The sequence below is a fragment of the Harpegnathos saltator genome, unplaced genomic scaffold, assembly GCF_003227715.2.
Source record: "Harpegnathos saltator strain DR-91 unplaced genomic scaffold, Hsal_v8.6 scaffold9, whole genome shotgun sequence".
NCBI classification, from domain to species: domain Eukaryota; kingdom Metazoa; phylum Arthropoda; class Insecta; order Hymenoptera; family Formicidae; genus Harpegnathos; species Harpegnathos saltator.
The window spans coordinates 62,501-89,912 of record NW_020230717.1 but is presented as its reverse complement, the minus strand read 5'-3'; the positions used below and the strand labels follow the sequence as shown (position 1 = coordinate 89,912).

The following is a 27,412-nucleotide window of genomic DNA, read 5'->3' as shown; positions in this document are numbered from 1 at the left end:
AGCCCCAAAATGGCGGCCGTGAAAGGACGTTGCTTCGTTGTGTCTCTACTTACGGACCTTGCTATCGTCTAGAGAATAATCAATAGAGATTTTACAGTTACGTTTTTCCAAATACGGTGAACATTAAAGTTTAGCTTTTAAACCCAACAATGTAACCTTAGCGGTCATTGTATCTGAAAAACGTTACAAAAATTTTATGATGTAAAAATACATCACTCAATATTTGGTATGATAAGAATCGATGTCCAGAAGAGACGTAGTAATTCTATCTATCTTTATTCTCTATGGTTTACGTAGCAATAGGTCAGGTTGGGGATTAGACTTTAAAAGTCTTCTGCAGATATATATTGAGGGAGGGAGTGTACTCGGAGCACACTCGTGTCTTGGCATCGAAGTACTTCACGTTTGCCTTTTGCTCTTCGATTTTCAACTGTCAGAAGTTTCTCTTCACGACCACTGTCGCGTTCCCGAGTAGTCAAGATATTTTTGTCGATTTAACATTCGATTTGTGTTATCATCGTCTGCTGTATTGCGGGAAGTCGATTAAAATGTCCAATGACCAAACCGGCACAAACAACACAATATTTCTTTATTCGCATAGTGGCGATATGGAGGAAGACAGGGTATGTTATCAATTGTTATCATTAATAATAAAAGTTATTAATAAAATTATCAATACGCCTCATTATTTTCAAAGAACAAATAGCGCACACTAGCGGATCAAGTTGAAGTAAAAGAAATATGTTTCACTCTAACTTATTGTCCTAGTTGGGAAATTCTTTAAAAATAAACAGAAAATCAAAGGATTAATGTAAGCGCAAAGATTATAGAATAATGTAAGCAATAAGCAAATCAAATATTCATAGATGAGACGTAAATTGCTTACATTTTTCCTCAGTATTTTCCTCATATACTTATGGAAATGTCAAGACTATTGACATACCTAACTTGTAATATTATTATTTTGATATCTGTTAGGAGTATTGAATTAAATTTTTAACATAGAATATATCCGTATATCTCATGTGGAACATTTCATATTTAGAAATCAATTCATATTTAAAAATATTCTGAATTAAATATGCATGTCCTGAAGTTTTTATCTTACATGATATATTGAAACAATATCAATGTTACAAGATGACAGAAAATATGTATTGTTGAGTCGGCTCATATTGTATTCATAGTGCATTTACTTAAAAGATTACAAAAAGAAAATACAGCTTTGATATATAATTTGATTGAAATATAATTTATATCATTCTGTGCAGCTACATATATATATATAATATATCCTATCTATTATTTAAAATGATAGGACTTTATTGTGTGACTTCTTTTTTACAGAAACTATTAGAACCAATGTCCTATATGCTAAGAACCCCTGGAAAAGCATACAGAACAACTTTGGCCAAAGCTGTTAATTATTGGTTAAGAATACCAAATGATAAGCTCGAAGATATTATTGAGATTGTAAATATACTACATACTTCAAGCATTATGTAAGTTTATAATTTGTAATTTTTTATTTGTACAATTAATAATTTTTTGTTTGTATATATAATTAATAATTTCTGTACTTTTTATTTCTGTATATAATTAATAACTTATGAAACTATTAGCATAAATTAGCATAGGCTTCAAGTTCCTATGTTTTAAATGTCATGCATATTATTTGTAACAATGTTATAATTTTAAAATTCAACTTGCATATTTCTTTGTAAAATTATTTTTGTGTACCCATGTATCATTTTTGTTTTGTAGACTTGATGATATTGAAGATAATGCTGTATTAAGAAGAGGCATTCCTGTTGCTCATTCAGTTTATGGAATTGCTCACACAACAAATGCTGCAAATTATGGAATGATCATTGCTCTTGAAAGAACTCTAGCTCTACAACATCCAGATGTGAGTAATTAAGCTACTTTTTATCACAGTTCTGCAATTAGATAATTTAAATTAGCTCAATTGGATTTTCTCTTTTAGGCAGTAAAAGTATTTACAGAACAATTATTGGAACTTCACAGGGGTCAGGGATCAGATATTTATTGGAGAGATAATCATATTTGCCCAACTGAGCTTGAGTACAAAATTACAGTCGTAAGAAGTAAATAATGCTATTTATGAAAATTAATGTAAAATCACCCGCGCGAAAGGCGGGCTAAATATCCTTCAATCTTGCAGAAACTGGCGGCCTTTTCAAGCTGCTAGTAAGGTTAATGCAGTTGTTCACAAAATTCGAGGAAAACGTCGCGCCTTTGGCAGACATGCTAGGATATCTCTTTCAAATACGCGACGATTACTGCAACTTGTATGACAAACAGGTAAGCGAAATGTCTAAAGTGCTCCGTGCGAGCTTGAAGTAACGAAATCAATTTGTATCATAGTACAGTGATATGAAAGGTTATTGTGAAGACTTGACGGAAGGAAAATTCAGCTTCCCGATTGTTCACGCGGTCCAATCCCATCCCGAAGACATGCAAATACTCAGTATCCTTCGATGTAATGTATATGTTTTGGCGAGCGTATCGTTTTATTTAGTAAGATATTTGTTTTATATAAATGCAGCAGTTTCCAGAGCAACGTCTTTTAGCAACGCTGCCTCCTTAACAATTTACGCAACATAGATCTGTTGAAGCAACGGCCGGAAGAAATCGAGGTTAAGCGCAGATTCGTGGACCTGCTGGAAAATTTTGGTTCCTTCAATTATACAAGGAAGAAAATCAAGGAGTTGGATGCAGAAGTGAGGAAAGACATCAATAGATTGGGCGGGAATCCGCTGCTGATAGAGCTTCTGGATAAATTAATAGAAGTTGTCAAGAGTTGTGATAAGGACTGTGATGCTACTGCTGTACCTAAATAAATTCAACCGAGAATTAGAGGCAGAGTCCAGGACAAATTTTTTAATTTAGAGTCATTTTTATATTTTTCTATTGCGTGAAATAGCTTTAGATCTGTCCGTAGTGCGTGATGTAATGTAATAGAGTATCGCACTTTTACCATTGTACAAAATAACAGTCGATATTATTAATGCCGACTTAAATTTATCGTTAATGTTAACAGAATTGGTGCTTCAAAGTAGACACTTGGTATTTGAATTTTAAAAATGTGTGAAAGATTATTGTGTCCTCTCTCTGTCAACTTGTTTTTCCATATAAATTAAGAATGCATGATATGAGGATTGCTCTTTCTCGTTCGAAAATCTTTATTGACAATTTTAACACGGATATACAATATACGAGAACCATGTTCTGCAGCTCTTTTGTACGTCATGCAGTTACATAAGTATTATTGTACATTTGTACCTGTGTATGGTTCTGAAATATATTGATGACATAAAAAAATTATCCGTTCAATCGATAGACGTCTATCTAAGAAAAATATCCGTGCGTGTATCCGCTCTTTCGCACGCGCGCTCGTTAATTATCGTCTTATCGTTATACGTCGTCGCTTTGTAGTCTCTTCGCATTTCTCTTATCATTTCTCTTTGTCCTTTTAGCCCCGTGAATTCCTCGCACGATGAATTCCCGTTCCTTTAACTCGCCCGCACTTCCTAGAGGCACCGTCTCACCACCCGGCCTTGTATACTTCGCACGTTCATCCTCGTCACGAGCGGAATCATCATCGACGCGCTATTGACACCCTCCTTGCAGGACGAGATTGAATCGAAAGAGGGGGATTCCTCCGGCTCGTCGCCGATGACTAAGACAGCGTGGCGATCTGACAGGTCCTTTGTTCCGGCTCGCTGTCCTCGTCAGATTCGCTGGCCCAAGAGGGCCGTCGCTCGTGTCATATCTCGCCGTCGCTGTCCCCGGGACAACGTCCTGGTGCTGATACGCCGTCATCGAGAACCTCCGTCACCTCGCGAAAGCATATAACAGTCGACAGAATTACTCGGGCCAAAGGATATCGGCAAAAAATGGTAAAAAGAAATGAATAATAAATATCTACCGCGGGGAAACCACGAGGAAGTCAAGGACAAAAGGACTAATCACACAAATAGCGCACTGTAATTCATTACGCAATAGTGTTGCGTAAAATGTTGATTGTTAAATTACTCAGACGGGATGTCTCACTCTCTTTTTACCGCAACTAGGGTCGAGCTATTTAAAAAGGATCGATACAGCTGAGGAATTGCGCAAACCACGAAAACTGCTGCTTTTCCGCTGTCGCTCGAAAGATAAGCGCATTAAAAGGATCCTCGACCGCGTCGGCTGGGAAGAGGCGTGAGAGGAGATGGGGAAGGGACAAAGGAGAAGGATTCGCTGCCAATACGGTGAATTACGGAAATACTCACCAGAACCTCCTCAAAGCGATCGTAATTGTCCTGTCTGGAGTTCAAGAGGCTCTCGCCGACCGAATCGGTCCCGCCGCCCGACTGGCAAGGACCTCGCCGTCCCAGCGCGCTCGATGCAATATGCAATAAGGACAGCACCGCCAACAGGCCGGCTGCGGAATACATACCGATATACCGGATATGTCTCGAGTAAAGACGTAGAGAAATGCGAGCGGGACAGGTACACGCGCGTGCAATTCACAAGAGGGGTTTACGTCTTTACCAGCGACGTAGGACAGCCAGAGTCGGTTGGGTCGCCACGCCAGGATGCAGGACAACGGCAAGTAGAACAACGCCCGCCGCCAACCCCGCGTCGTCGCTAACACGCCCAGCCAACAATGCGAGCAGAGGGAATCCTCGTTCCTGAAAACACGAAGCGCGCCAGACGTTTCTTTTTTTCTATGGTTCATACACATGTGGACATGTCCTCGCGCGAAGTCGCGACTGGGAAGTTGGACTCGAGAAACACACTGGCGCTAGATAAAGCTAGATAAACCGCAATCGCATATGCGGGAGCCCGAGTTCGAGGTTGAAGCGTCTCGATTATAAATTATTATTATATATTATGACGTAACATGTATGTGCGACATGATAAGCAATGTATTACTATAAGTATATTATTATAATAATAATAATAATAATAATAATAATAATAATAATGATGATGATGATGATGGTGGTGGTGGAACATTATTATTATTATCAAAATACATAATATATGCACGTAACATACACATCGTATTACTACATCAATTATAGATGTAATAATACAATATGTATATCTTACGCATATTATATTCTGCAGCCCAAAGAAAAGAAAAATATCTCAATTCGCGCGGCACAGAGAGCAGACGAAGACCCCGCAAGGCAAACAGAAAATTATCTCTGTTATTTCTGTTATGTCTGATAACAGCAAAGAGCTGATGATTATATCGATAACATTAGACCGTGTCAGAATTTGCTCGAAATAGCCGAGAACGATTACCGCAGAACAGAGATATACATATCTCCCGCATAAATCTCTCTGTGCGGATTAGCCGAGTCCCCGGCAATTTTCCAGACAACGGGAAATCAGTTGCGCGACTCCCCCCCCCCGCCCCCTCCTTCCCCCTCCCGCTAATCCGCGAATTCAGCGATCCATTCTTGTTTCTCCCCGGGAACACCCGTCTTCGTTATTTTAATTCGTTAGTTAATTCAATCCGTTCGTTAGCTCGTCGATAACCATATTCGTTAGTTAATATTCGGAGGGGGGAGGGGGAGGCCTCCCGCGAAATTCATCTCAAGATAAGTTCGGATGTTCGATATCGCACGGGCGATCAAATGCTCGTCGCGCCTTCCCGAGTGTCCCATATCGATCACCGGCGGAAGACCGCCGGGGGAGACGGGTCGCCGGTGTCCTCTCGACGTATTCAGCAGCCGGCGGAAGAAGTGGGAAGAAGTTTCCGCGGAGATCGGTTTTATCGAGCAACTTAGCACGATCCATCCGGAATTGACGGGGTCGTTTCCCGTGCGCGGAAGTTACGTCCCCGACGGTGCCATTAAAAGTGCGCGTCCGAGCGATCGATCACCACTCATGGGACCCAAACGCGAGATGATCGCGAGCCAGGGCTTGGCGGGGGGGGGGGGACGAGGGCGAAGGATGTACACGTCGCGTTCTCATCATCGTCGTCGTCGTCGTCGCGCGCGTGCGCGCGCGCCGAAAGTTCCACGGGGCGACAGAAGTTCGCGCGTGTTTTATCCCAGTCTGCTTCGTCCTCGGCGGCCAGCGGCAACGCTAATCCGTCGGGAGAATCGATTAAGGCCGAGTTTAGTCGTCGACGCCACGACTAATTTCGTAAATCAGCGGTGCGCTCCGGCGCGGCGCGGAAACTTCGCCGATAATTTCGGGGTCGCGCGCTCTTCCCGGCAATTTCCTCGTCAATGCGATCACCGGCCGGTTTCTGCCGAATTGCGTTGCACCAACGCGATCGCGGGGAAAGCGGGAAGGGGGAGGGAATGCGCGCGATACCGCGTTAGCGGAGATGCAGAAAATGCGAAAGGGCGCTATCGGCGAGAGACTCGCGCGGCGTGTGCGTTCGGGGAATTGAATTTATTAATCTCATACAGACCAATGGCGGTGGAAAGTTGCATAACGGCGGGAAAATCGTTTCGCTGTCTGCGCCTCCGCCTCGTTGAGGTGGAGGCGGAGGAGAGTTAAGTAGAAATTGATGCAGTCGTAACGGGCGATTAAATGCTGATTGCGCGCGCCAGCGACTCGACGGAATGTCCCTCCCCCTACCGCGCTTCGGCACGTAAAGGAGCACGTTTAAACGCGATATTTCTACATATTGACGATCCACGGAGTTTCGCCGACTTACCCAGAAAAAAGTATTCTATTTATAAAGTGATCTTTTTTTCCCATAATCTCATATTCTAAGCGAAGCCTTTTACAGAAAGAGGATTCCTCTTTCGATAAAGCGATTAAAGTGAACCATTCGTCTAAAATTTATTAGATATTATTATTTTCCTCTTATTTCAAGAGGATTTCCCCTTGTGTCAATTAATTTTCCTCTTATATGAAGAGGAATGTGTTGATTTGAATGTCAGCTTCTTTTGTTCAGTCATGTTCTATCTCCAGACATGAATAAAAAAAGATAACATATATATATATATATATATATTACTTTTCGCTATACATTATAATAATGTTTTCAAATTAACTAATATAACCAGTAAGAATAAACTATAGTAAGAATAAATAATAATCCTCTTAAAAAAGGATCAAATAATCTGTACATAAGAGGAAATTTATATTAAAATCAATGAGATTTGCATTATACATACAACATATAATTCCTCTAACTTTCAGGATAATGTGTTTATAATATTTTCCTCTTAATCTTAGAGGAATCCTCTTGAGGCCATATATAATAATAAAATCCTCTGAAATTTAGATGATTCCGCTTGTTCTGAAATTACTTTTCGTTGGGTGCTCTCTGTCGATTTTGATCGGCTGATAACCGTGAATGTTGGCACTCGCGCACAGGAATACTTATAGACGTATTTCTATAAACAAACATATTCCTATAAGTATTTCTAATGCCAACTAATTACCTCACGCATAAGCGCAGAAATAAACATGCGCTGTATCAAGTATATAGTGTCGTCAAAAATACAGCGTGAGCGGCTTTCGATGTAAGCGCGCTGACGAACGCGTTGACTTGCGTGCGAGATTAATCCCCTCATTAATACTTCGATGCAAAATGCAAATGACGCAACATGAAATCAGTTTTTTAAATCCTCTCGATCCAAAATACCTATGCATTAAGCGCAATTTCCAGTTGGAAATTGAATTAGAAGATCTGACTTGAAATTTATTCACCGCGAATGAAATCTCTCCGATCTTTTAATTCAATTTTACGAATAAATTCTTTTTCATTATTGCATCTAAAAATGTCGCTGGCGCGAGGCGAGAGATACAATCGCGCTTGGAATCTGCATCCTTTCGGCGCATCCTGAGTGGCTCGACGATCAATCAGGCCGTTGAGCGATTGATCGGCGATCGACGCGTCCGTCAGCGCGTTTATTCCGGAGAGACTAATTTCGAGCGAGCGGCAAGATCCTCCCTCATTAGCAAGGCCGATTACGCTTCGCCCTTTACGCGGCGGAGCGTTACGTAGTTTTGCCGCGGTGCTTCGCGTTTCCTCCGAGCGCTCATCGCCGACGGGAAACGCCGAGCTGAAAACTGGGACGAACTTCCGACCCAGCTTGGTAATTGCCGGCCGGCTCCGCCGCTTCTTTCCCGCGTTATCCTGTGGGTTCTCTCGCTTCCCGCGGCTGCCCGGAGCTCTTCCAAGCCCTTCCGAGGCTTTACTGGCACAACGAGCGTATCGTGCTCGACGTTGTTTTGGCCAGCAATTTGCTCGCAAAGTAACGGCGACACGTGCGCGTCGCACCGACACGACACACCGCTGATCACGCTCGATACGAAGAGAAAAAGCCAGCAGGAGATCGAGCGGAATAGCAGGCGAGCGTCCCAAATTGCGACAACTTGCCGCGTCCATCTTGCCGGATAAATCGATAAGCGAGAATTACGCTTCGCGTACTCGAAGCGTGTTATTAACGTATTAATTTACTTTCACGATGAGCTTGCTCGGCGAGCTAAGTGGGACATTCGCCTCGGACTGGGAGCTGTGGGGGGGGGTGGTGATGCAGTCGATGATGTCAATGAAGAAAATAAGGAGCAAAGCAGCGTGTGAAGCCTCTCTGACGAAACGTTTCTGCCTAGACTCAGACGTACCTGACGCACAGATGCACGAACAACGTGATGGCCCAGGTGACCTCGAGGAAGAAGATGACACCCGACGCCGCCCTGTAAATTCGAGAAGCGCGGCTCAACGAGGGTCGCGCGGCAGCTCCTCGGGAGAAATCGCCGGTGACGCGAAACCCCGCGGCCTCGTCAAGTGATCGAAGGCGTTTCCCGAGGAAGCTAGGCTCCAGGAACCGCCCACGCAGACACTTCGGACTTCCGCGATGTCAAGCGGCGGCGAGCCCTCCCGGCGAAGGGCACCTGCGCGCAGCAACCTCCCTTTTTCTTACAGGTGAATGATGGCAGCCGAAGAAATGGGTAGCGTCCCGTTTCACGCGGGAGATGCCCGAGAATCGGCCGCGACGCGGAGGGGAAGCGTTTCTCTCAGAATTTTCCGCACCGCGCGACGCAATATCGCCGGGTAAGTAATAATTCGCGCGAGAGAGCGCGAGGATGACGTCGAAGGCATTTCTCTTCGCGGAGCTCGCTACTTTTCCTCTCTCTCTCTCTCTCTCTTTCTCTCTCCCCCCCCCTCCTCTTCGTCGGCTTCGGTGCCGCATGCACCGTTGCCGAGCGGGAAAACGCGGGGCGACGGGTGGATGCGCGACAAAAGGGAAGAATATCTAATTAAGAGCTATTGTTCCCCCAAGCGATATTTTGCGGCACGATTCCGCCGTTAATGTTAATTTGCGAGCCGACGGGCGCGTTGCCGTTAATATAAATTGAAAACGGAAATTCGACGCGCGCGCATTCGTTCGTGTGTGTGCGCCGTGAATTACAGACTCGATGCGACGGAGGCGATTTGAGGGTTTCGCTTTTTCGACAGCGATCTCCCCATGACGCGGCGATCCGGCGGCTTTTTTGCAGCGCGTTCGTCCCGGCTAAGGGCAAAAGCCATCGGAGCTTCTTCATGGTCTCGCCCGCGGTGGCCGAGTAAATACCGCCCCGGAGATAATCTCGTTCCAGTCGTCGCGCTTCCGTCCGCCGCGCTCGTCGATAATCTAATCGCGAGCGAATTAGATCTCGCGCGAAGCGAGCCGGAGCGCGGGCGGGGAGCCGGAAAGGGCAGGAGGATGGGGCAAGAGAGGGGAAAAGAGCGAGGGGGACGAAAGATCGCGCGCGAAAGAATTTCGACGGCGCTTCGTCGGGGCGACGTTCGATTATGTAGCTTAACAAAATAAATCCCGCCCTGGGGAATGTTCGCAGATGTACCGCGCGGCGAGAACATGCCCGGAAGCCGTAAAAGCTCTGTGGAATTTAATGGAGACGCCGGATAAATTAGGGGCTCTCTCTCTCTCTCTCTCTCTCTCTCTCTGGCGGGCGCGCACGATGATTCTCTCGTAAGCCAGGCGCGCGTGAAGCCGCTCTTCGTTAATGTAATAATTTACACGCGTAAGTGCCTCGTTGTTTGTACCCGGCGTGTCACGTGGGGATGAGAGCCGCGTGAGCGAAGCTCCCAAGACGGAGGCGAAAAATCACAGGCGGAGTCACGTTCTGAACTCGCCGTTCTCCGCCGTTCTACGATTTAAATGTTGCGTGTCTAAAATCGTAAGTCCCGGCGATCGATTCGGTCTCTGAAGCTTTCTGAAGAAACACTCGGCGCGAGCACGAAGATCGCGACATTTTTACCGATTAGGGTGAACGATCCGGGACGATCGGTAGGAGGACTCATCTTCTGAGAGTTGATGAGGGACAATTGGATGCGGGTGAGGAAAGGCGTCGCAACCTTTCTGCCAGTTTCTTGACGCGACAAAACGTGGAGGCGCTCATGGAGCGCACTCTTCGCGACAGGCAGATCCGTCATGAGCGGGTGGACGAGGGTGCGATCGCACGCGCAAGAAATCAGCGAGTCAGGAGGAACCGACGAGAAATCCCGCCGAAATCACGTTTCGGCTCGGTCAACGTTCTCCTTCGTCCGAATCGAATCACCTCGATCGAAGCGAAAATTCGCTTTTCATATTTTCACCGCTCGGTTCTCCGTGCCTTCGATCAAATTGGCGTGAGGAAAGTAAATAGAAAATGGAATAGAAATAAAAGAACAAAATGGAGTAAAGGTAAAAATAAAACGGAAATAAAGAGATAGAGAGAAATAAGAAGCAAAATATGCACGCTAGAATCGAAGAGAAAATCGCTCTCCGACGCCGAGCCGAGTCTTCCGGGAAAGAAAGGAAGGAAAGAAAGAAAGAAAGAAGACCGGCCCCCTGATCCCCTGATCGAGAGGCCTCGTCGAATAATCACGGCCTTTAAAATGGATTAAAGTTCGTTGCATCGGCGGCGAGGGCGGCGGGTGCGAAGGGGTAGCTTCAATCTCGTCTGGCGGAGCGACGCCTCGCCGCCGCTGGCTCGAATCTCGTCGTTTCCTCCGTTTCTCCGCGCGCGCGTTTGCGGCGCGATCGCGATCGGAGGCTGATAATGCGTGAATTGAATTACGGTATACGCATGTTGAATTATCCTCACGTAACGTAAAGCCCCATGACGTGTCGATGGTACGCCACATCCACGCCGACGCCGCACACAACTGCAACAGAAAGAGGATCAAAAGGATTGCAACATCCCCCATCGTCGCCGCAGCCGCGCCGGCCCGACGAATCCCATCAACCACCCGGCCAACCCTCCCCCCGACGCTCTGGATATTTCGCAGGGTTGCCTCGGTCGATCAAACGACGGGAGGACGGGGAGGAACGAAAGGGGATGGGGGGGGAGGCGAGAGCCGAGATAGCCGTATCGATACCTCGATCGTGTTTCGCGCCTCGCGATTTCGCGCGCGCTCGTCGACCGAGATGCACATGATTTATAACCCCCTTTCGCCGGCTCCATCCGTTCCCCCCCCTCCCCGTGTATCAGCCGGGGGCGGTGCTGGCCGCAGCGCTGAAACCACGCGAAATTTCGCGGCCGCCGCTCCGATAGCACGCGCGATTACGCACGTCTTCTTACGCTCAAATTAACGCGATGGCGTCGCGATTCCCCGCGATTGTTCTCGCTCCTCTCCCTCCCTTGTTTTTTTCCGATGCGTTGTTCAAGGCAACACTTACGCCGCGTAATCCCGTTAGCTTAATCTGCTTAATTCCTTTCGTCGGTCCTCCTCTATTGTTGCTACTTGCGCTCGCACGAGTGTTAATTTAATTCGAGCGGAATTTTCCGCGAGTCTCCGTTTATCTTTCTCCCCTTCTCATCCTCTCTCTCTCTCTCTCTCTCTCTCTCTCTCTTTCTCATTCGAGAAACATCCCATATATCAATCTATCTTTCGTGGAAAAGGTATCTCCGGGATACTTCGGAACACGAATTCCCCGCGTGCACTCGCGTATGCATGCCGGCGCATTAATTACCCTATCTGACATTCGCCCGTGCATTCCAAGCGTGGACGCGCGCGTGCACTCCGGAATCTTTCGCCGTTCGATAGCATCATCGCGATAACGGGGTGTGAAAAGCGCGACTGGAAAAACTCGGCGTGACGATGCATCGCGCGAAAAGGAAAAAAAGGACCATCGAAATGCGGCGGAGCGAGCGGAAAAATGCCGAAACGCCCGACGCGATCCGTCGAGGCATACATGGTGATTCAAAACAACCTTCCATTATTAAAAGTATAAAATCCTGATAAAATTCTAAAACAACTTTTCCTCTTGCAAAATTTTGGCAAAAGCTTAGATTTTAAATTATTAACAAAAATAGTAGACCTATTGCGGGTCGGGTACGGGAGGTAGACAGGTGCGGCGCAACTCACCGTCAGACGTGGGCGCTAACGCGGAGTACCCGCAGCAATCAGCTGATCACACACACTACACATGTTATACACTAGCTACGTTCCAATATTCATTGTCAGCATAAAAATCTGTATTTTCTGTGACGTTAGGTGATTGTTATAACTGGCAAAAATTTTGGAAAACAGCCAGGATTGTACGCGCACACACATGCAAGCACGTTCTCGGTCTCTCCGAGTCTTTCTGTCTCTTTTTCACTCATTCACTCGTATTCATTGCACGACCAATGCGAAGCGGCGGTCGTGCATGGTGGGGGATGGACCAATGGACATCCCGCGACGATCGTATCGTATGCGTTGAAACAATCGATGCGTTAATCAATAATCCTGCGGTTATTGGAAGCGTTAACATCAAGACGATATGGCAGCATACACAAACGAAGAATATTATGACATGCTATTGACACTCGGAGCCTGTCACGGCCAGGTCGCCGCTGCTGCTCGAAGATACACCGAGCTGTACCCCAACCGAGCAAGACATCCGTCGCACCACGTTACAGGTACAAAATATAGATTTTTATGCTGGCAATGAATATTGGAACGTAGCTAGTGTATAACATGTGTAGTGTGATCAGCTGATTGCTGCGGGTACTCCGCGTTAGCGCCCACGTCTGACGGTGAGTTGCGCCACACCTGTCTACCTCCCGTACCCGACCCGCAATAGGTCTACTATTTTTGTTAATAATTTAAAATCTAAGCTTTTGCCAAAATTTTGCAAGAGGAAAAGTTGTTTTAGAATTTTATCAGGATTTTATACTTTTAATAATGGAAGGTTGTTTTGAATCACCCTGTATATTTGTCTTAATGAAAAAGGAACAAGAACGTCTCTCCCGGGAATATTCGAGATCTTGGTTTCACGCTATCGTGCGTCGCATGCTTCTTCGCGAGCGAATCGTTGCATTTCGAGTCGATAAGCGACTCCGCGCCGCAACGCGAAGCGCGTGTATCGAAAGGCGTTACTTCGGGATTCCCGCTCGTCGATTAATCCTTTGCATTTGGATGTCCCTTTTCAGGGGACATGAAGATTTTATTAGTGATTATACAGGATAAACTTATGCGAGCGCAAATTTTGCAAAAATACATGTTTTTTTGGTGATACAACACATGATATGGTGGTGTTATCTTTGAGAAGGTAAACGAGCAAGCCTTAGACCGTAGCCTAAGAGAAAGAGACTTTCAAAGCTGAAAGCAAATTGTATTGAAGCGTATCGAGCGGCGCAGATCGCCTTACCAAGTCATCAGGAAAGTAAAAATGGAAAAGTAATATTCTTTTTAATAAATTTCATTTTGTAATTTCGTAATTTATAGTTCGACATTTCTGACCCATTTATTTAATTTACAGAACGATGGCAAAGCGAACCTGCAACGCATATCGGTGACTGTTTCACACATTACCACACGTTAGAAAAATATGAGATATGAAATTTTGATTTTTTCGTTATAAATATGTTCCTCAATGTCTAAAGATTCATATAAATCGAGAGCGGCGCAGATCGCCTTACCAAATCAGGAAAGTAAAATTGGAAAAGTAATATTCTCTTTAATAAATTTCATTTTGTAATTTCGTAATTTACAGTTCGACATTTCTGACCCATTTATTTAATTTACAGAACAATGGCAAAGCGAACCTGCAACGCATATCGGTGACTGTTTCACACGTTACCACACGTTAGAAAAATATGAGATGTGAAATTTTGATTTTTTTCGTCATAAATATGTTCCTCAATGTCTCAAGATTCATAAACCGAATATCATTACAATAAATTACTCGCTTGCAAAATTACACTATTTAATACGACGCGATTCCTATTTGCACATTTTCCGAAGAAGGTGCCGCCGAGCTGCTGGTAAGTAACCCGCGAGATACATAACTCCGAGTGCAAAAAACAAAATAATTAAAATATCTCGTCGACTTGTGGAAGATAAATGCGGTCTCTCGTCGATATTATGAAATTTCCGATGTATTTCTTCGATCGTGTTTACAATGTCAATGCCACGACCGAGCACGATCAGAAGTCCAGATCGAGCGGAGTATCAAGGACGAGGATAATAGACGAGGATGATATTGCCAGCTGCGGCGAATCATTCGTTACGAGTGACACGCTGATTAACGCGGTGCTAAGCGGTAATCGACGTTTACCGTGTCCCGCTGAGTTATGTAAAAAGTATAATCAATTGCGATTGGAAAAAACGATTGCACGTCGCCGATGTGCGTAAATCAGAGTTATAGATAGAGTTATAAATAGAGTTATAAATAGAGAGCATAAATCAAGGTAAAGAAAAGATTTGTACATGTGTCGAATAATATTTATCTATCTTCAGTGATTTAATCGTCAGTCGAACTCCGCGCAATTCACGATAGTCAACGCGGCATGTTCGGCGTGCAAACGACCTTTGCGAAGATAGAATGGCGCCCGTGGTAATCGAAATTTGTAATTTATTTTAATGCCGGCGCTCACACCGGGATTGCCGTCGTTTGATAAACAATCATAATTTCGAGAATCTCATCACGCGGTCGTGCATTATTCGTCGAGTTTATTGCAGTATTTATATATATTATACATGAAGAATACATGAAGAACCACTTGACCTAAACTGCCGAAAAATAATTCATGAATAACACAAACGTGTGGTCGATTGTATTCGCAATCGAAAATCGTTAATAACAGACAATTTCTAATTACCGGCTCGCGGATATTTTTCCTTTCATGTCTCTGGTAATATTCGGCCAGCAGGTTGTGAGAATGTCCAAGCGGCGTCTATAATCCGCCGACGTTTTCATTCACTTCCGTTTATCTTTGTTATTATAATTTAAATCCCGAGTTTAAATCCCCACCGATGTTCACACAGCTGTTGTCTCTCCTCTTACAGCTCCTTCCCCTTCCCCGCTCCTCTTGAATATCCAGATCCCGTCGGAACTTTCGACGTGAAAACATAAGAAAAAGCAAAAGGGGAAAAAGGGAAGCACGGTGTCTCTCGTCTCCACCCGGCTCTCGCCGATCTTTGCTTGATTATTTAATACTTTACGTTGTTACGCGCGTATTTCGTTTGCAGTTGAGGAAATTGTACATAAAATTAGCGCGTCGAAGGGTGAAAAAATGAGAATAGAGACTAAACTCGTGAATAGCCCAACGACATATGGATCAAACATTCGTATATTTTTACTGTAGCAGCGAGTGAAGCCGGAAGTTGGCAGTTTCTGACTGAGAGAGAACATTGATTTGCGTCTACTGCTTTCTCACTTTTGGCTTATATGACAGCAAGAGCCATACTTAACCTAACAGTTTTGCTGTAAAGAGTGAAAGAAAAGAAATAATACAAGATAAAACAATATGGTATTTTGTCGCAATCGTAGCATAAATCGGACCAAATGCGAGGTATAGAAACACAGAGCGAATGTATTATAATACAGCAAGTTAGCGTGTTAATAAAATCTTTTATCTCTATTTTTATATTTATTTTACATATTTTTTATATTTCTTCCATATATTTTATATTTTTCTTTTACATATTTGTCTGTAAGTATATACTTAATTTGATAACTGCAGTATAAATATGGGGCGACTTTTGACAGTCGATGTAAGCTAGAGTGAGAAAGAAGTAGACGCAAAACAACCTTCTCTTTCTGTCTCAAACTGCCAACTTCCGGCTTCACGTTTTAGAGAGGAAACTTTTTGCTTGGTCCAGGTACATATATATGTCGCCGGAATAGCCATGTATGTACAATCACGTGCGAAATAATCCCGAGTATCGACTTTCCAAAAATGCGCACTGCACAGTGCCCGAGGCGATTTCCAAGGCCCTCGGCGGGCCCTTCTTCGAGCGGCCTTGGATGGAACAAACGGCAGCGAGCAACTTCGTTCGCGCGGCATCAAAGTTAGAACACACGATATCGCCTGCGCGCGCTTCTGCATCGGAGCGGGGCTTCAAGTTTGCGCAGAATTTGCAGGGTTAATACGGAGCCGAAATTTCGACTCGGCTAACAGCATTGAGCGATATCGATCGAAGCGCTATCGAAGTATACCGATGTACACGCAGGAAGTCGAGACACGATCGGCCACGCGGATAAAAGCCCGTATTAAGGGGTAACATCTAAGTGAACGCCTGAGAACATAGAGTAAGTTTGGGAATTTTTTGTAGTTAAATAATAACATAGATGGAAAATTGGTTTGAAGGCCTCTCTAACGTGCATATCTTAAACTATACAAAACAATTTTTTGTTATTATTTTGCCTCAAGATGGCGGCGCTGAAGTTCTCCAAGTAAATCCGCATTTTTCTCCATGAGTCCCCGCGGCTTGCAGCAGAAATGCCGTACACTTTCAAACAGAGAAAAAAAGGCAAAATTTTTGTTAATCTACACTAAATTTGCTAGAGAAGTACACACGTATATGTTCAAATATTGATTCTTGTAGAAATGGTGAACATTAGGAAAAAAATTTCAGTTTTTTATCCAAGAAATTCAGTGAAAAAATATTTATAACAAAAGTTTCAGACCGATCGTAAAAATCATGTGCACTTCTCTAGAGAATTTGGTTTAGCAGCTACTGTAAAAATTTCGAGTGGATCGGATGAAATTTGTTAAAAGTTCTGCTGCAAGCCAATTCGAAAAACGTGCTTTTACTTGGAGAGCTTCAGCGCCGCCATCTTGAGGCAAAATAATAAAAAATTGTTTCGTGTAGTTTAAGGTACGCACGTTAGAGGCCTTCAAACCAATTTTCCATCTATGTTATTATTTAGCCACAAAAAATTCCCAAACTTACTCTGTGTTCTCAGGCGTTCACTCGGATGTTAACCCTTAATCTGTATCGGCGGCACGCGTTCTTTCTCCTCTCTCGCTCTCTCTTTCTCTTTCTCCCGCGCACGGGGAAGGGGATACGATCAGACACGACAAGAGCTCGTATTAATCTCCTACACCGGGCGGTATAAAATTATTCCATTGTACGTTGTAGTCGGAACGAGCGGCACGGCGCGGCGCAGCATCGGCCAAGTATCGCGGCACAATGGATCGACTATATCCGTCCGACAGGAAATCAATATACGCGGCTTCGAACGCGGGGTCGAACGGGATTTTTTCCGCGGGAACGGCCCGACAGAGATGGAGGAGAGGGGGGGCGGGTTGGTAGGTGGTGATTCGATTTGAGCACCCACTATACGAAGAGGACAAAGCCGATCATCTCGAGTCACTGTAATTGCCCCCGGGAGGACGTCCGCGGTGTACGTGTCAGGCGAATATATCGGGCTGATCGTTCGTCGCGACACGACACTCGTTGCCGAAACCGACGAAGACGACGACGACGGAGCGCACGTCGATCGTCGTCGCTTCCGCGGGCACGAAAATTCCCCGTCCGACACGACGCGGGCCGCGGGTCGACCTCGAATTAATCGGGGCGCAAAAAGGAGAAATGGAACGGAAATCTGGATTGGAGCGCGTCACCCGGTATAATATTCAAGCTGTCAAATATCATCGCTGATGAACACGTGACGGTGATAACTGCAAGTGTCCCAGCAAATCTGTCTGGGAGTGGCGTTCTGTCAACGCCGCGTTATGACGAGAGAAAGAGAGAGAGAGAGAGACGAGGGCGGGGAGGGAAGGAGGGAGAGAGAGAGAGAATTTTCGAAAAGCTCCTGGCACTGTCGAGCGCGCGATTTTAACGGGGAATCGAGCGGAGATGTTAATTACATCGCGACTCGGAGGAGAATCGAATGCGGACTTCGCCGTCCTCGCGAGTCCTCTTTTCGTCCGGCCATTGTTGAAGCGAGAGGCTTTTTCTCCTACTCACCTCCCCTCCCCCTCCCCAGATACATGTAAAAAAGTTGGCGTCGGAGTTAAAGCAATTTCTGAAGGCGAGTTAAAGGCGAGAGAAAAGGATATCAAAGAGAGCGGGCCGGTGAAAGGTCCTAATTGCACCGGGCGGCTCCGATCAAAGGGCCGACAGAATGGAATAACCGACGCACGAGGAAATAATTACGCGAGCCATTAGAGAAACTTGCGCGGTCCCTGTCGCGCAAATAAAATTAACAATAACGATTTTAAGAAAGCTTTCTCGCGCGCGCATTCTCCTCCCCGCTCCCGCGAGCGCTCGTCGGCTTTAAAAAGCTCTCGTCTGCTGGCCGCTCGACTCCTGATTGATGATGTCAGAAGTCTAGAGAGCACACCCTGAAGATCCTAGCAAAACACGTTGAAACAATAAGATGTATCCACAGGATGATTGATAAAACGGCCGGAGCGCTTTCCTCCCGCCCTGATAATCGATAAATTGCCGTGAGATTAATTACCGCGCGTGTGCGCGCGCGCGCCTACTCTTTCAATCTACGTATCTCCCCTCAGGATTCCGTCACGTTAATTCTACAGTTATTTACTGATTGTCAAGTCGAACGAGGGAGGCGGCGGCCGGATCCATCGCCGCTGAAAAACGAAGCAGCCCCGTCGCGACACGCAGTTGTTTTAGGTCGCGTTAATTAACTCGTCGTCGATCAACGTCTCAGCCGCGCGCCTGTCCGTCCCTCCCTTCCCCCCTCGCCTCTCACCCTCATCTTTTCGCTCGAGCCTCCGCCGGATTTGGAAATAAAGTGCTCGTGGAGGATTCTGATCTCTCGCCCATCCCTGATATTGTGACTCGAGCGGGCCGAGGGAGATCTAAGGGCTCTCCCAAGGGCGAAGTTTCGCAATTATCACCCATCGGCTTGCAAATGCAGTTTGCGTTTCCGCGTGCGCCTTAATCGCATGTTAACAACAACGGAAGTGTCGCAGCCGGGAGGCCGCGCGAGTGCGCGCGCGTGTCCGGCGAATTTGGCGAGAGCGAGAGAGAGAGAGAGAGAGAGAGAGAGGGAGAGAGAGAGAGGGAGAGAGAGAGAGAGAGAGAGAGAGAGAGAGAGAGAGAGAGAGAGAGAGAGAGAGAGAGAGAGAGAGAGAGAGAGAGAGCGGGAGATGTATTATTCAGCGGACGATACCGCTCGCGAGTTTAATAAAAGCAAAAGCCGCCGCGACGGCGGCACGCAGCTGGGATACCGCCGTCGCCGGCGTTGTCGCCGTGAAGAAAATATTTGCGGAAAATTTTACGCTCCTTATCCCGCGCCGAGATGCGGCGGCGGCGGCGGCGGGGACAGCGGCGCCAGCCTGCTGCTCCTGTTTTATGTATTTATAAGCCGGCGAAACGCTCCGGAAGGGGGCGGAAACTCGTCGACCGCCCTTCGCGGCGTATGCTGATGACTCTCATTGTGCTCGCGGAGCTAATGACAACGAAAACGACGCGGGGAAAGGGGCAGCCGGGAGCGCACGGGTTGATTCCGCGGCGGCGGCGGCTCGCCTGCGGCGAAGCCGACGATCTGACGACGATTGCGTAATTCGGGCGTAATTCAATTCCCTTCGATTCGCTCGTCGGATGGGAACAAGTAACGGCGCGCTCACCAGCTCGCTCTCGCTGTATTTCTCGGAGTGGCATTTCGCTCGAGAACCGCACGCTCGACGCCGAGTCACTCACGAATTCTCGTGAGTTTTCATTCGCGCGGAGTGTGTTCTCTGTTCTCCGAAATCGTCGAGCGGATGTCGCGCTCGGAAGTGCCGGGTGAATCCCATGCTTCTCCCGTGCTCTTCAGCGTCGCGCGTTAACAAATTCACTCGGATCGAGCGAAACATTCGTTCGGTAGGATCCTCATCTAAGCTTCGCCGAGACACTCGTTGTCGCCGTTGTCACTCGGAATCGAGTGATTTTTCATTCGCGCGCAGAGTGAGCTCTCCGGCCTGAATTGACGAGAGAATATTTTCGCTCGAGACCGGAGAGAGCGAATCTCAGGTGCCACCGTTACGCCGGCATTTTCATTCTAATCGAAATTGAAACATCCGCTCGGGTGGAATCTCTCAGAATTCAGTCTGAGCTCGAGAGAAACATTCATTCGTGCGAGGCGATTCTCCGAGACGGCAAATGGATTCTCACTCGTTCTGACCGAGTGGGAGTTTCACTTGATGAAATTTAGAGAGCGGCCGCAATCTGAATTACTGGTCACTCGGTTCGAGCGTTCGGCAAGACACGCGGATGTCCCCTCATATCCACCCCGTGCACGCCCAGGACATGATCCAGGACGAAGGTGAACGCCTGCTGCGGCTGGCACGTGAATCAGCCACCCGCGGTCTCGCGGTGGCTCGCTAGCGAATTTCCGGGCCGGCATTGTCCACGAAGATGTTCGCCGGGACATCCATTATCCTCCGGGTGAGGGCAGGGAGGATCATTGCGGCGATCCGGCCTTATTATTTTCCACGAAAATTAAATTTTCTTTATCTGATGCGGTTGCACGGGAGCGAACGAAACGTTAGCGTCGCCGTTATGACGCTCCATTAAAAGTTTTGACACATATATCGATATATATTCGACTAAACAATAAAAAAAAGAAAATTATGATTACGTTACGTTCAATTGAAAAAAAGTAAGAGGTGAAAAAGATATACCGGTAACTGTCCGACCGCTCGGGAAAATTATCGTACACGAAACCGACGAGGGCGACGTCTCGTTGAACAAAGTTCAGCAAAATAGACGGCGAACGGAAGGATAACAATAAGGAGGAATCGCCAGGGAGGCGGCGAAATGTCGGTGAATAAAGGTGAGACGCGGCAGGGGGCAAGGGGCAAGATGGGCCGGGGTGGAAGATGCGCGGGGGGTGGCACTCTTGCGGAAGCCTCCCGCTCAGAGGATGAATAGCGGCCGATAGTCGTCTTTTCTTCCTTAATTTCTTCCTCTGTCGCGGCAACGAAGACGGATCGGTGCGATCGGGTTCCTCTTTCTCTCTCTCTCTCCCTCTCTCTCTCTCTCTCTCTCTCTCTCTCTCTCTCTCTCTCTCTCTCTCTCTCTCTCTCTCTCTTTTTCTAGGATTACCACATATCTCTTCTTCGCGCTTGCCCCCCTCCTCTCTCTCTCTCTCTCTCTCTCTCTCCTTCTCTTTCTCTTCCCTCACGTTTCTTCTTCTTCTTATTCTTGTCGGATGTTATTTCGCCCACGGGGCGAATTATCGCGCCACTCAGGGCTCGGCGCGACGCGAAGAGAAATCCAAATTCCGAGTTCCCAGGCAGTTCAATTAGTGGTGCGGCCGACGCCGAGCCTTCCGGTGCATCTTCGCAATGCAATTAGCCGCGGACACCACTTGCGTCAAGAGTGTCCCTCGAAGGGCGATAATTAAGGCGGCAGCGCGCGATAATTAAGACGCCGGGCCACTCTCGAATATAATTAGACGCCGGCAGCTTCGGAAAGTGCTCTTCCGCGCCGACTGATACCGCCACTTTATATGGGGTGTTTGCTACTCGAGATCGTCATTTCCTCGCGCGTGCCTCCGAAATTCCCGCGGGTGACGGAATCCGCGGATGAAATTCGAGACAATCCGACGGAATTTCGCTGCTTAATCAATTTCCGAAGAAGAGAAGGAGCGCAAGACTTCGCTTTAATGGAATTTCATTCGACAAGACTTGCTCGACTGGCGCGCATCTCGCGTCAAGCTGACGTCGCTGAAAAATCGCGGGAGTTTCCCGTCGACGCCGATGTCGACGGGAGAAAGAACGAAGGAGGGTGGAAGGAGGGGAGAGGGGAAGGGCAGGGCGAGAGAAAGCAGGCAGGTCGTGTACGGAATACAGTGGAAATTAATTTAATCCGCGGCAATCGAGCGACGGGCGGAGAATCTCCCCCTCCTCCCTTCCACCCCCGCTCGTCGCGGGGATCGCATGCGTCCGACACGGACGCGGCGTCGCGTTTCCGACGGCGGAGCGCGATGGAAATTGAGTTTGCCCGAGTTTTCCATCGCGACGATTCGATTTGTCCCGCGACGTCGTGACGAGCGACATCAAAACTTTCCCGAAGCACTCCGACGCGAACGAGCGGAAGGTAGGAGCGGAGATGGCGTGCTACGCGACCGTCGAATAGTCGTCGTCGCCGGCGTCGGTGTCCTCGTCCTCGTTGCCGCGCGGAAATCGCGCGACCGCCCAGGGAGGGAGGGAAAAAGTGCGCCGGCGAAATTCGGCGACAAGTGACGAAAATCCGTGTACTTGCGCGGATTTCCGGAACGTTCGATACGCATCCGAGAGAGTCCTGTCGCTTCCTTGGCGGAGAGAATCGCGCCCGTGTTTGGAGCACTCGATATAGCGTCCATGTCGTCCTCTCTCTCTCTCTCTCTCTCTCTCTCTCTCTCTCTCTAAAATGGCCGGTAAAAGGACCTGCAAATATTTCAATCCCGTATAATTCCCGATGCACTTTGTGCATTTTGAAGCGTGCTTCCGCGCAGCGTGCAGTTCCGCGTGTGCGAGACGCAACGGCTACTCCCGCTGTCCTTTCCGCCCTGGAAGGGACAGTGATGACGGTGTCACGTAATTCCGCGGGCGTGTGTGTTATACAACGTAATAGCGTAATACACGGTACGTACGTCGCATTGCGGAATGCATCACGGAAAATGCGCGCGTACGGCAGACGCGAATACTCGGGACGCCAGTGAGTTTCGTGCGTCCGCGATAGCCTGCGCTTTAGCTCGCGAAACACGGGCACGGGGATGAGGAGAGAAACAACAGACAGGCGGAGGGGGAGAGAGGGATACGGACGAAGGGACAACGTAACAAATGCGGCTCTCACAAAAATTAAAATCGGACAACTGCGAGTCGCAGTTGATTCTCGAGGTAGTTGTCTCGCGAAATGAGTTTCGTCCCGTTCCGCCGTTGCTGCAACTTGCATTACACATCAATCGGAAATATTACCTAATTGCTCGCGCAATTAGTGCAAGATTGCTCACTCGAAAGTTGAAATATTTGCAATTAGAGTCGGCGCTTTTAACGCGTTTTTTCTTCTTTGCATTGCACTGACGTTAACGTGTGTGTCCTACTTTCAATTTTAACTGGCGCACTGCATTTGAGTCCTTAAAGCGAAACGAGCATAGCAAGGATCAATGCACGCTGTACAAAAAGGAATTGGAATTATTGATGACCTTTAGAATGTGCCGCTGCAAAAATACATTATTTATAACAATACCCCAAGCTTCTCCGTTCTCGAAATAGAACGAAAGAGAAGAACAACGTTCTAATGCTCCTGTTGAGAGAAAGGAGTGACCAATCTCACTAAAATCGCAGCCGTTTTCGTCATCCAGTTCTGTGTGCTCCTTGTCGCTCCGACAAAACGGCAATGCGAATACGTGCATAAAATTATCATCGCATTGTGACTCATTCAACAATAACGGGTCGTAATTTCCGCGCGATCACGATTCCGCGACATCGCCATAACTATCTCGGCTACGGTTATTTCAACAATGTACCAGTTTCCAAGTATGTATATAACTATTTCGACAACGCAGCAAACTTCCCGGGTGTAATTAGCCAGCAACGCGATTACGATCTTAAATACCAAACACTCTTTCCCCGATGCGGGATTGCGCTCGCGGCTGTTTATTGCGAGCGCGCTCGGAAAAACGCGGCTTTATTCGGCCTGGCGATAATCACCAGATTGAATTCAATGCTATCGAAGAAATCCCGTGCCGTGCCTCGACACCAGCCGGCATCCGCGCCATTTAATATCGTGCGTTAAGGGGGGAATTATATGCGGAGCAGGCCGTTTTCAAGGCTATTTCTTTTACGAATTTTTCTAACAGAAACGGTAGGATCAATGGACTTGAAATTTTCACAGGATATTCATTAATGTTCAAAGTATAAAATAAATTTGTCACTATCTATATGGAAAGTACACATAAAACTTTAAACGCGTTTATCTGGAAACACCATTTTCTTAAAATCTGTCGACACGATTGCGCAAAAACCACTGAACTGAATAACTTGAAATTTTTACACAATATGCAGTAGACATGTAGTTTTCGCCCCTCCCTCGAACACAGTTATATTTTATCTTATTCATTTCTTTTAAACATGATTACAAGTTGAAAAAAGTCTCATTTTCGATACTTTGTTTTGTACAGTCATTATTTTTCCAAATTTGGCTTCACTGCCTTCAATTTGATACGGGCTACATAATGGCAAACGTATATTTTTAAAATCTTTCTCATTTTTGGTCTCAGAGTAGTGAGAGGCCCGGAATTACGTCGACAGCAAACATAGAGCTCGCAAAGGGATGACTGCATCTCTATCTATAATTACAAATTGGATCGGTTCTTGTGATTCGATAAAATTTATTTTATACTTTCAACATTAATGCATATGCTGTGAAAATTTCAAGCCCATTCATCTTGCCGTTTCTATTAAAAAAAATTTGTAAACATAGCCTTGGAAACGCCCTTCCACATGTAATTCCCCCTTAAATGATCGCGAGACACGAGAAAAAAACGCGCCGCGCGCTCGCGGAGATTTCCCCGCGCGGCCCGTCGTATTTTATCGCGTCTTGCAACTCTCGATCGTTTTCTTTGCGCGAGCACGTGCTCCCCTGTTTTATACGGCCTAATAAAAATATGTTTTACATCGTGCCATAAAGATACGACCGTCGCGGACGAGCCGCGCGTCATCGTAAAGGCACGTGTGCGATATTTCTACTACCGGCGAGGCGATGGCGAAAGACACGAAATAAGAATAAGAACTTCCTAACGATCTCTCTCACTCTCTGTCTCATCGCGTGCTGCCGTTTCCGGCTGCCGTCGCGTTCGCCCTTATTTAAAAATCTCCCGTCAATAATAACGATTCTCTATTAATAGGGAACGGGCACGGATGAGGGTCAGATGTGGTGTTACCTTTAAATAAATACCCTTTCGGCTTTCGAAGATTGACCCTGGTTCGTGGTGATTTACGGGTGATAATTAATGAGCGGCGTACATAACGCGCCCATCCCCCCCTTCGGATCCGTTCCAAATCGAGGGAGACGATATTTCGTCGGATAGATACTCGGGTTTCGCGCGATGTAAATACGAGAACGGGAGAGATTCGAAAATAAACGCGATAAATGCGTCGCGAGAGCTGAAACTGCATCGGAATGCATACACATATGCGCATAAATATGCGCAGAATGTCGCGAAACTGCCGCACGACATTTTCGCGGAGCGCGCTGAGGCCTAATTAGAGCCGGAAATTCTAAAGCATCGAAGTAGGCCGTTTCAAATGTTTGTGTACAGCATTATACATTTCTGTAGTGAAGCTTGCAATTAGACTCCCGCTCGAGTGTGCTCCAGCTGAAGCAAAAAGTGTAATTTTGTTATCCATTTGTCTTCCTGAAGCTTGCTCCGCGAAAAAGGCCGGTCTCTTTTAAACGGCTCGTAACGGCGGAAAGTATCGACGTGTCAACATCTCTGCGCTCGGGTTTCCGGCTGCTTATTAATTAAGCTCCAGGACACACCGTCGCGCACGATGCTTTCGGAATAGCCCGCGAAACGGGGAGTTTAAACGTGAATATAAGATAGATCTAAATAACGCGGGAAGTTCCGCATAAGCCGTGAAAATATTTCAGTTTCGTTTACGCGGATAATAATATCTTTGCGGCTTGTCTCGACGCGCGCAGACAGTATTCTCCGGAAGCGACCGGGGCTAACAGGCTAACCAAATCTTGACTCTTCGCGGTTCTCAACCGAGTCGAGTCAGCTGAATCTCTCTCGTCGTGAAGGCAATCTTACCAAGAGGAGATCGCGTTATGCCTCGTTAATGAGCGAAATGGGATTGTCGCAGGCGAAGAAATTCGCTCGCTCGCGCGAGTCCCGTCGAGAATAAAGTCGCACTATCGATGATCTTTTACACGAGCGCGTCTTAAATGTCGGAGCAAGAGACGAAGGCCGACCTTCTCTTTCTCCGCGAGCTGGTTATCGGCCGCCAGCCTTAAACTTTGCCGCAATGAGTCCCCCGGTGGACACAAACTTATGATTCACAGTATGTCAACCCGCAAACTTTGCAGCTACGCGCACGTTCCACATGGTTTACACGAGCTGCTGAGCCGAACCGAGCGAACGGCCGCGCGCTGCACGAGGATCCTAAAGGATCGCGCTGTATCTATATAGCGGAGTATTATCTCTTTACACCAGAAACTCCGTCTTCCGCGCCGGCGAATATGAGCGAGAGAGGAAGAGCATGTGAGAAAGGGGAAAAACAGAAGAGAGAATGGCGTATCACAGAGAAAGAACGGACGGATCACTTCCTCCCCGGAAAGCTGAAATAAAAATAAAATAAAATAAAATAAAGGGAGCCGCAGCCAGGGAAGATAAAAGATAGGGCGGTCCGCTCTGGTGTCGCGAGTTCCTCCTCTTGCGGACGAGACAGACAGAGACAGACAGACAGACAGACAGAGAGAGAGAGAGAGAGAGAGAGAGAGAGAGAGAGAGAGAGAGAGAGAGAGAGACAGAGACAGAGACAGAGAGAGAGAGAGAGAGAGAGAGAGAGAGAGAGGGGGAAAAAGAACGAGAGAAGAGAAAAAGTTAATTGTACGGATATATCAATTTATCGGAAAATACGCTCAAGGCGCCGACGCGGAAAGCGTTGATTATTCCGCGATCGCGAACAACGCGATCGTTAACAAGTTTCGCAATCGCGGCGATATGAATAATTGATTATTGACACGCACGTGTCTCCTTCCCTCTTTCTCACTCGCTCTTTCTCCCCTTCTCACGAGCTCTCTGCGTTCACGACCAGGTAAAGGTAAAAGAGCTCTCCTCCTCCTTCTCCTCCTCTCTCGTGGCCAACTTCGCGAAACCTCAAACCGCGACTCATCAAGGAACGCGGCCATCCACGTCGGTTGTAGTTGCCGAGAGTCCTTGCGGTTTTATCGCGCTCCCACCTGAAATCCGATATATCCTCGGAGGAGGAGAGATGCCTCTCTCTTTCTCTCTCATTCTCTCTTCTCATAATCCGGCCGAAGGAAGGGGAACGATGACGTTTCAGTTACTGAAGTTGACTAAAGAAACTTTACGGGAGCGTTTCATACGTTTCGCGGATACATCATCGTTCCTTTACTCGAGAATTTGTTAATTGCACGAGAGCGCATTATTCACCTCTTCACGGTGAATGGAGAAATTATACAGGAGATTCGCTTCGATTGCACCCGAGACAGCATTTTTTCTGCTTCTACTCTCTGTCTTTTTCTCTCTCTCTC

The 27,412-nt window shown here is 46.9% G+C and overlaps 2 protein-coding genes and 1 long non-coding RNA gene across 5 annotated transcripts in view; 2 read left to right on the top strand and 1 right to left on the bottom strand.

Annotated features, from left to right (window-relative positions):
- Positions 1-3,176, top strand: qm (geranylgeranyl pyrophosphate synthase quemao). 2 transcript variants are annotated; one of them, XM_011136731.3, is made up of 8 exons: positions 1-96; positions 341-623; positions 1,348-1,502; positions 1,765-1,909; positions 1,988-2,108; positions 2,186-2,325; positions 2,389-2,491; positions 2,629-3,176. In XM_011136731.3, the coding sequence occupies exons 2-8, from the start codon at positions 549-551 to the stop codon at positions 2,862-2,864; spliced, it is 975 nt and encodes a 324-aa protein (XP_011135033.1). In that variant the 5' UTR covers positions 1-96; positions 341-548; the 3' UTR covers positions 2,865-3,176. The 2 variants fall into 2 exon arrangements, with proteins under 2 accessions (XP_011135033.1, XP_011135031.1); XM_011136729.3 differs by having other exon boundaries at positions 1-623.
- A 12-nt stretch (positions 3,177-3,188) lies between these two features.
- Positions 3,189-27,412, bottom strand: part of LOC105180572 (uncharacterized) — a 35,802-nt gene continuing 11,578 nt past the window's right edge. Inside the window, exons 3-7 of one of the 2 annotated variants that reach the window (XM_011136726.3) lie at positions 11,083-11,143; positions 8,617-8,688; positions 4,561-4,700; positions 4,299-4,450; positions 3,189-3,862 (exon numbers count right to left, since the gene is read on the bottom strand). In XM_011136726.3, coding sequence (XP_011135028.2) covers positions 3,791-3,862; positions 4,299-4,450; positions 4,561-4,700; positions 8,617-8,688; positions 11,083-11,143 — 497 coding nt within the window. In that variant the 3' untranslated portion in view covers positions 3,189-3,790. Of the gene's footprint in view, positions 4,451-4,560; positions 4,701-8,616; positions 8,689-11,082; positions 11,144-27,412 lie in introns of both variants that reach the window. The other variant, XM_011136725.3, reaches the window with a different exon arrangement.
- On the top strand, positions 12,441-14,478 carry LOC105180570 (uncharacterized). Its single transcript, XR_003114324.1, has 4 exons — positions 12,441-12,882; positions 13,396-13,642; positions 13,725-13,910; positions 13,993-14,478. It is a non-coding gene; the product is annotated as an uncharacterized LOC105180570 (long non-coding RNA).

What these genes read in the sequence shown, in the direction of transcription:
- qm (XM_011136731.3), top strand. Translation starts at nt 549, where the DNA reads ATGTCCAATGACCAAACCGGCACAAACAACACAATATTTCTTTATTCG. An exon ending in GCGATATGGAGGAAGACAGG is followed by an intron (nt 624 to 1,347) that starts GTATGTTATCAA and finishes TCTTTTTTACAG; the next exon opens with AAACTATTAGAACCAATGTC. An exon ending in GCAACTTGTATGACAAACAG is followed by an intron (nt 2,326 to 2,388) that starts GTAAGCGAAATG and finishes TTTGTATCATAG; the next exon opens with TACAGTGATATGAAAGGTTA.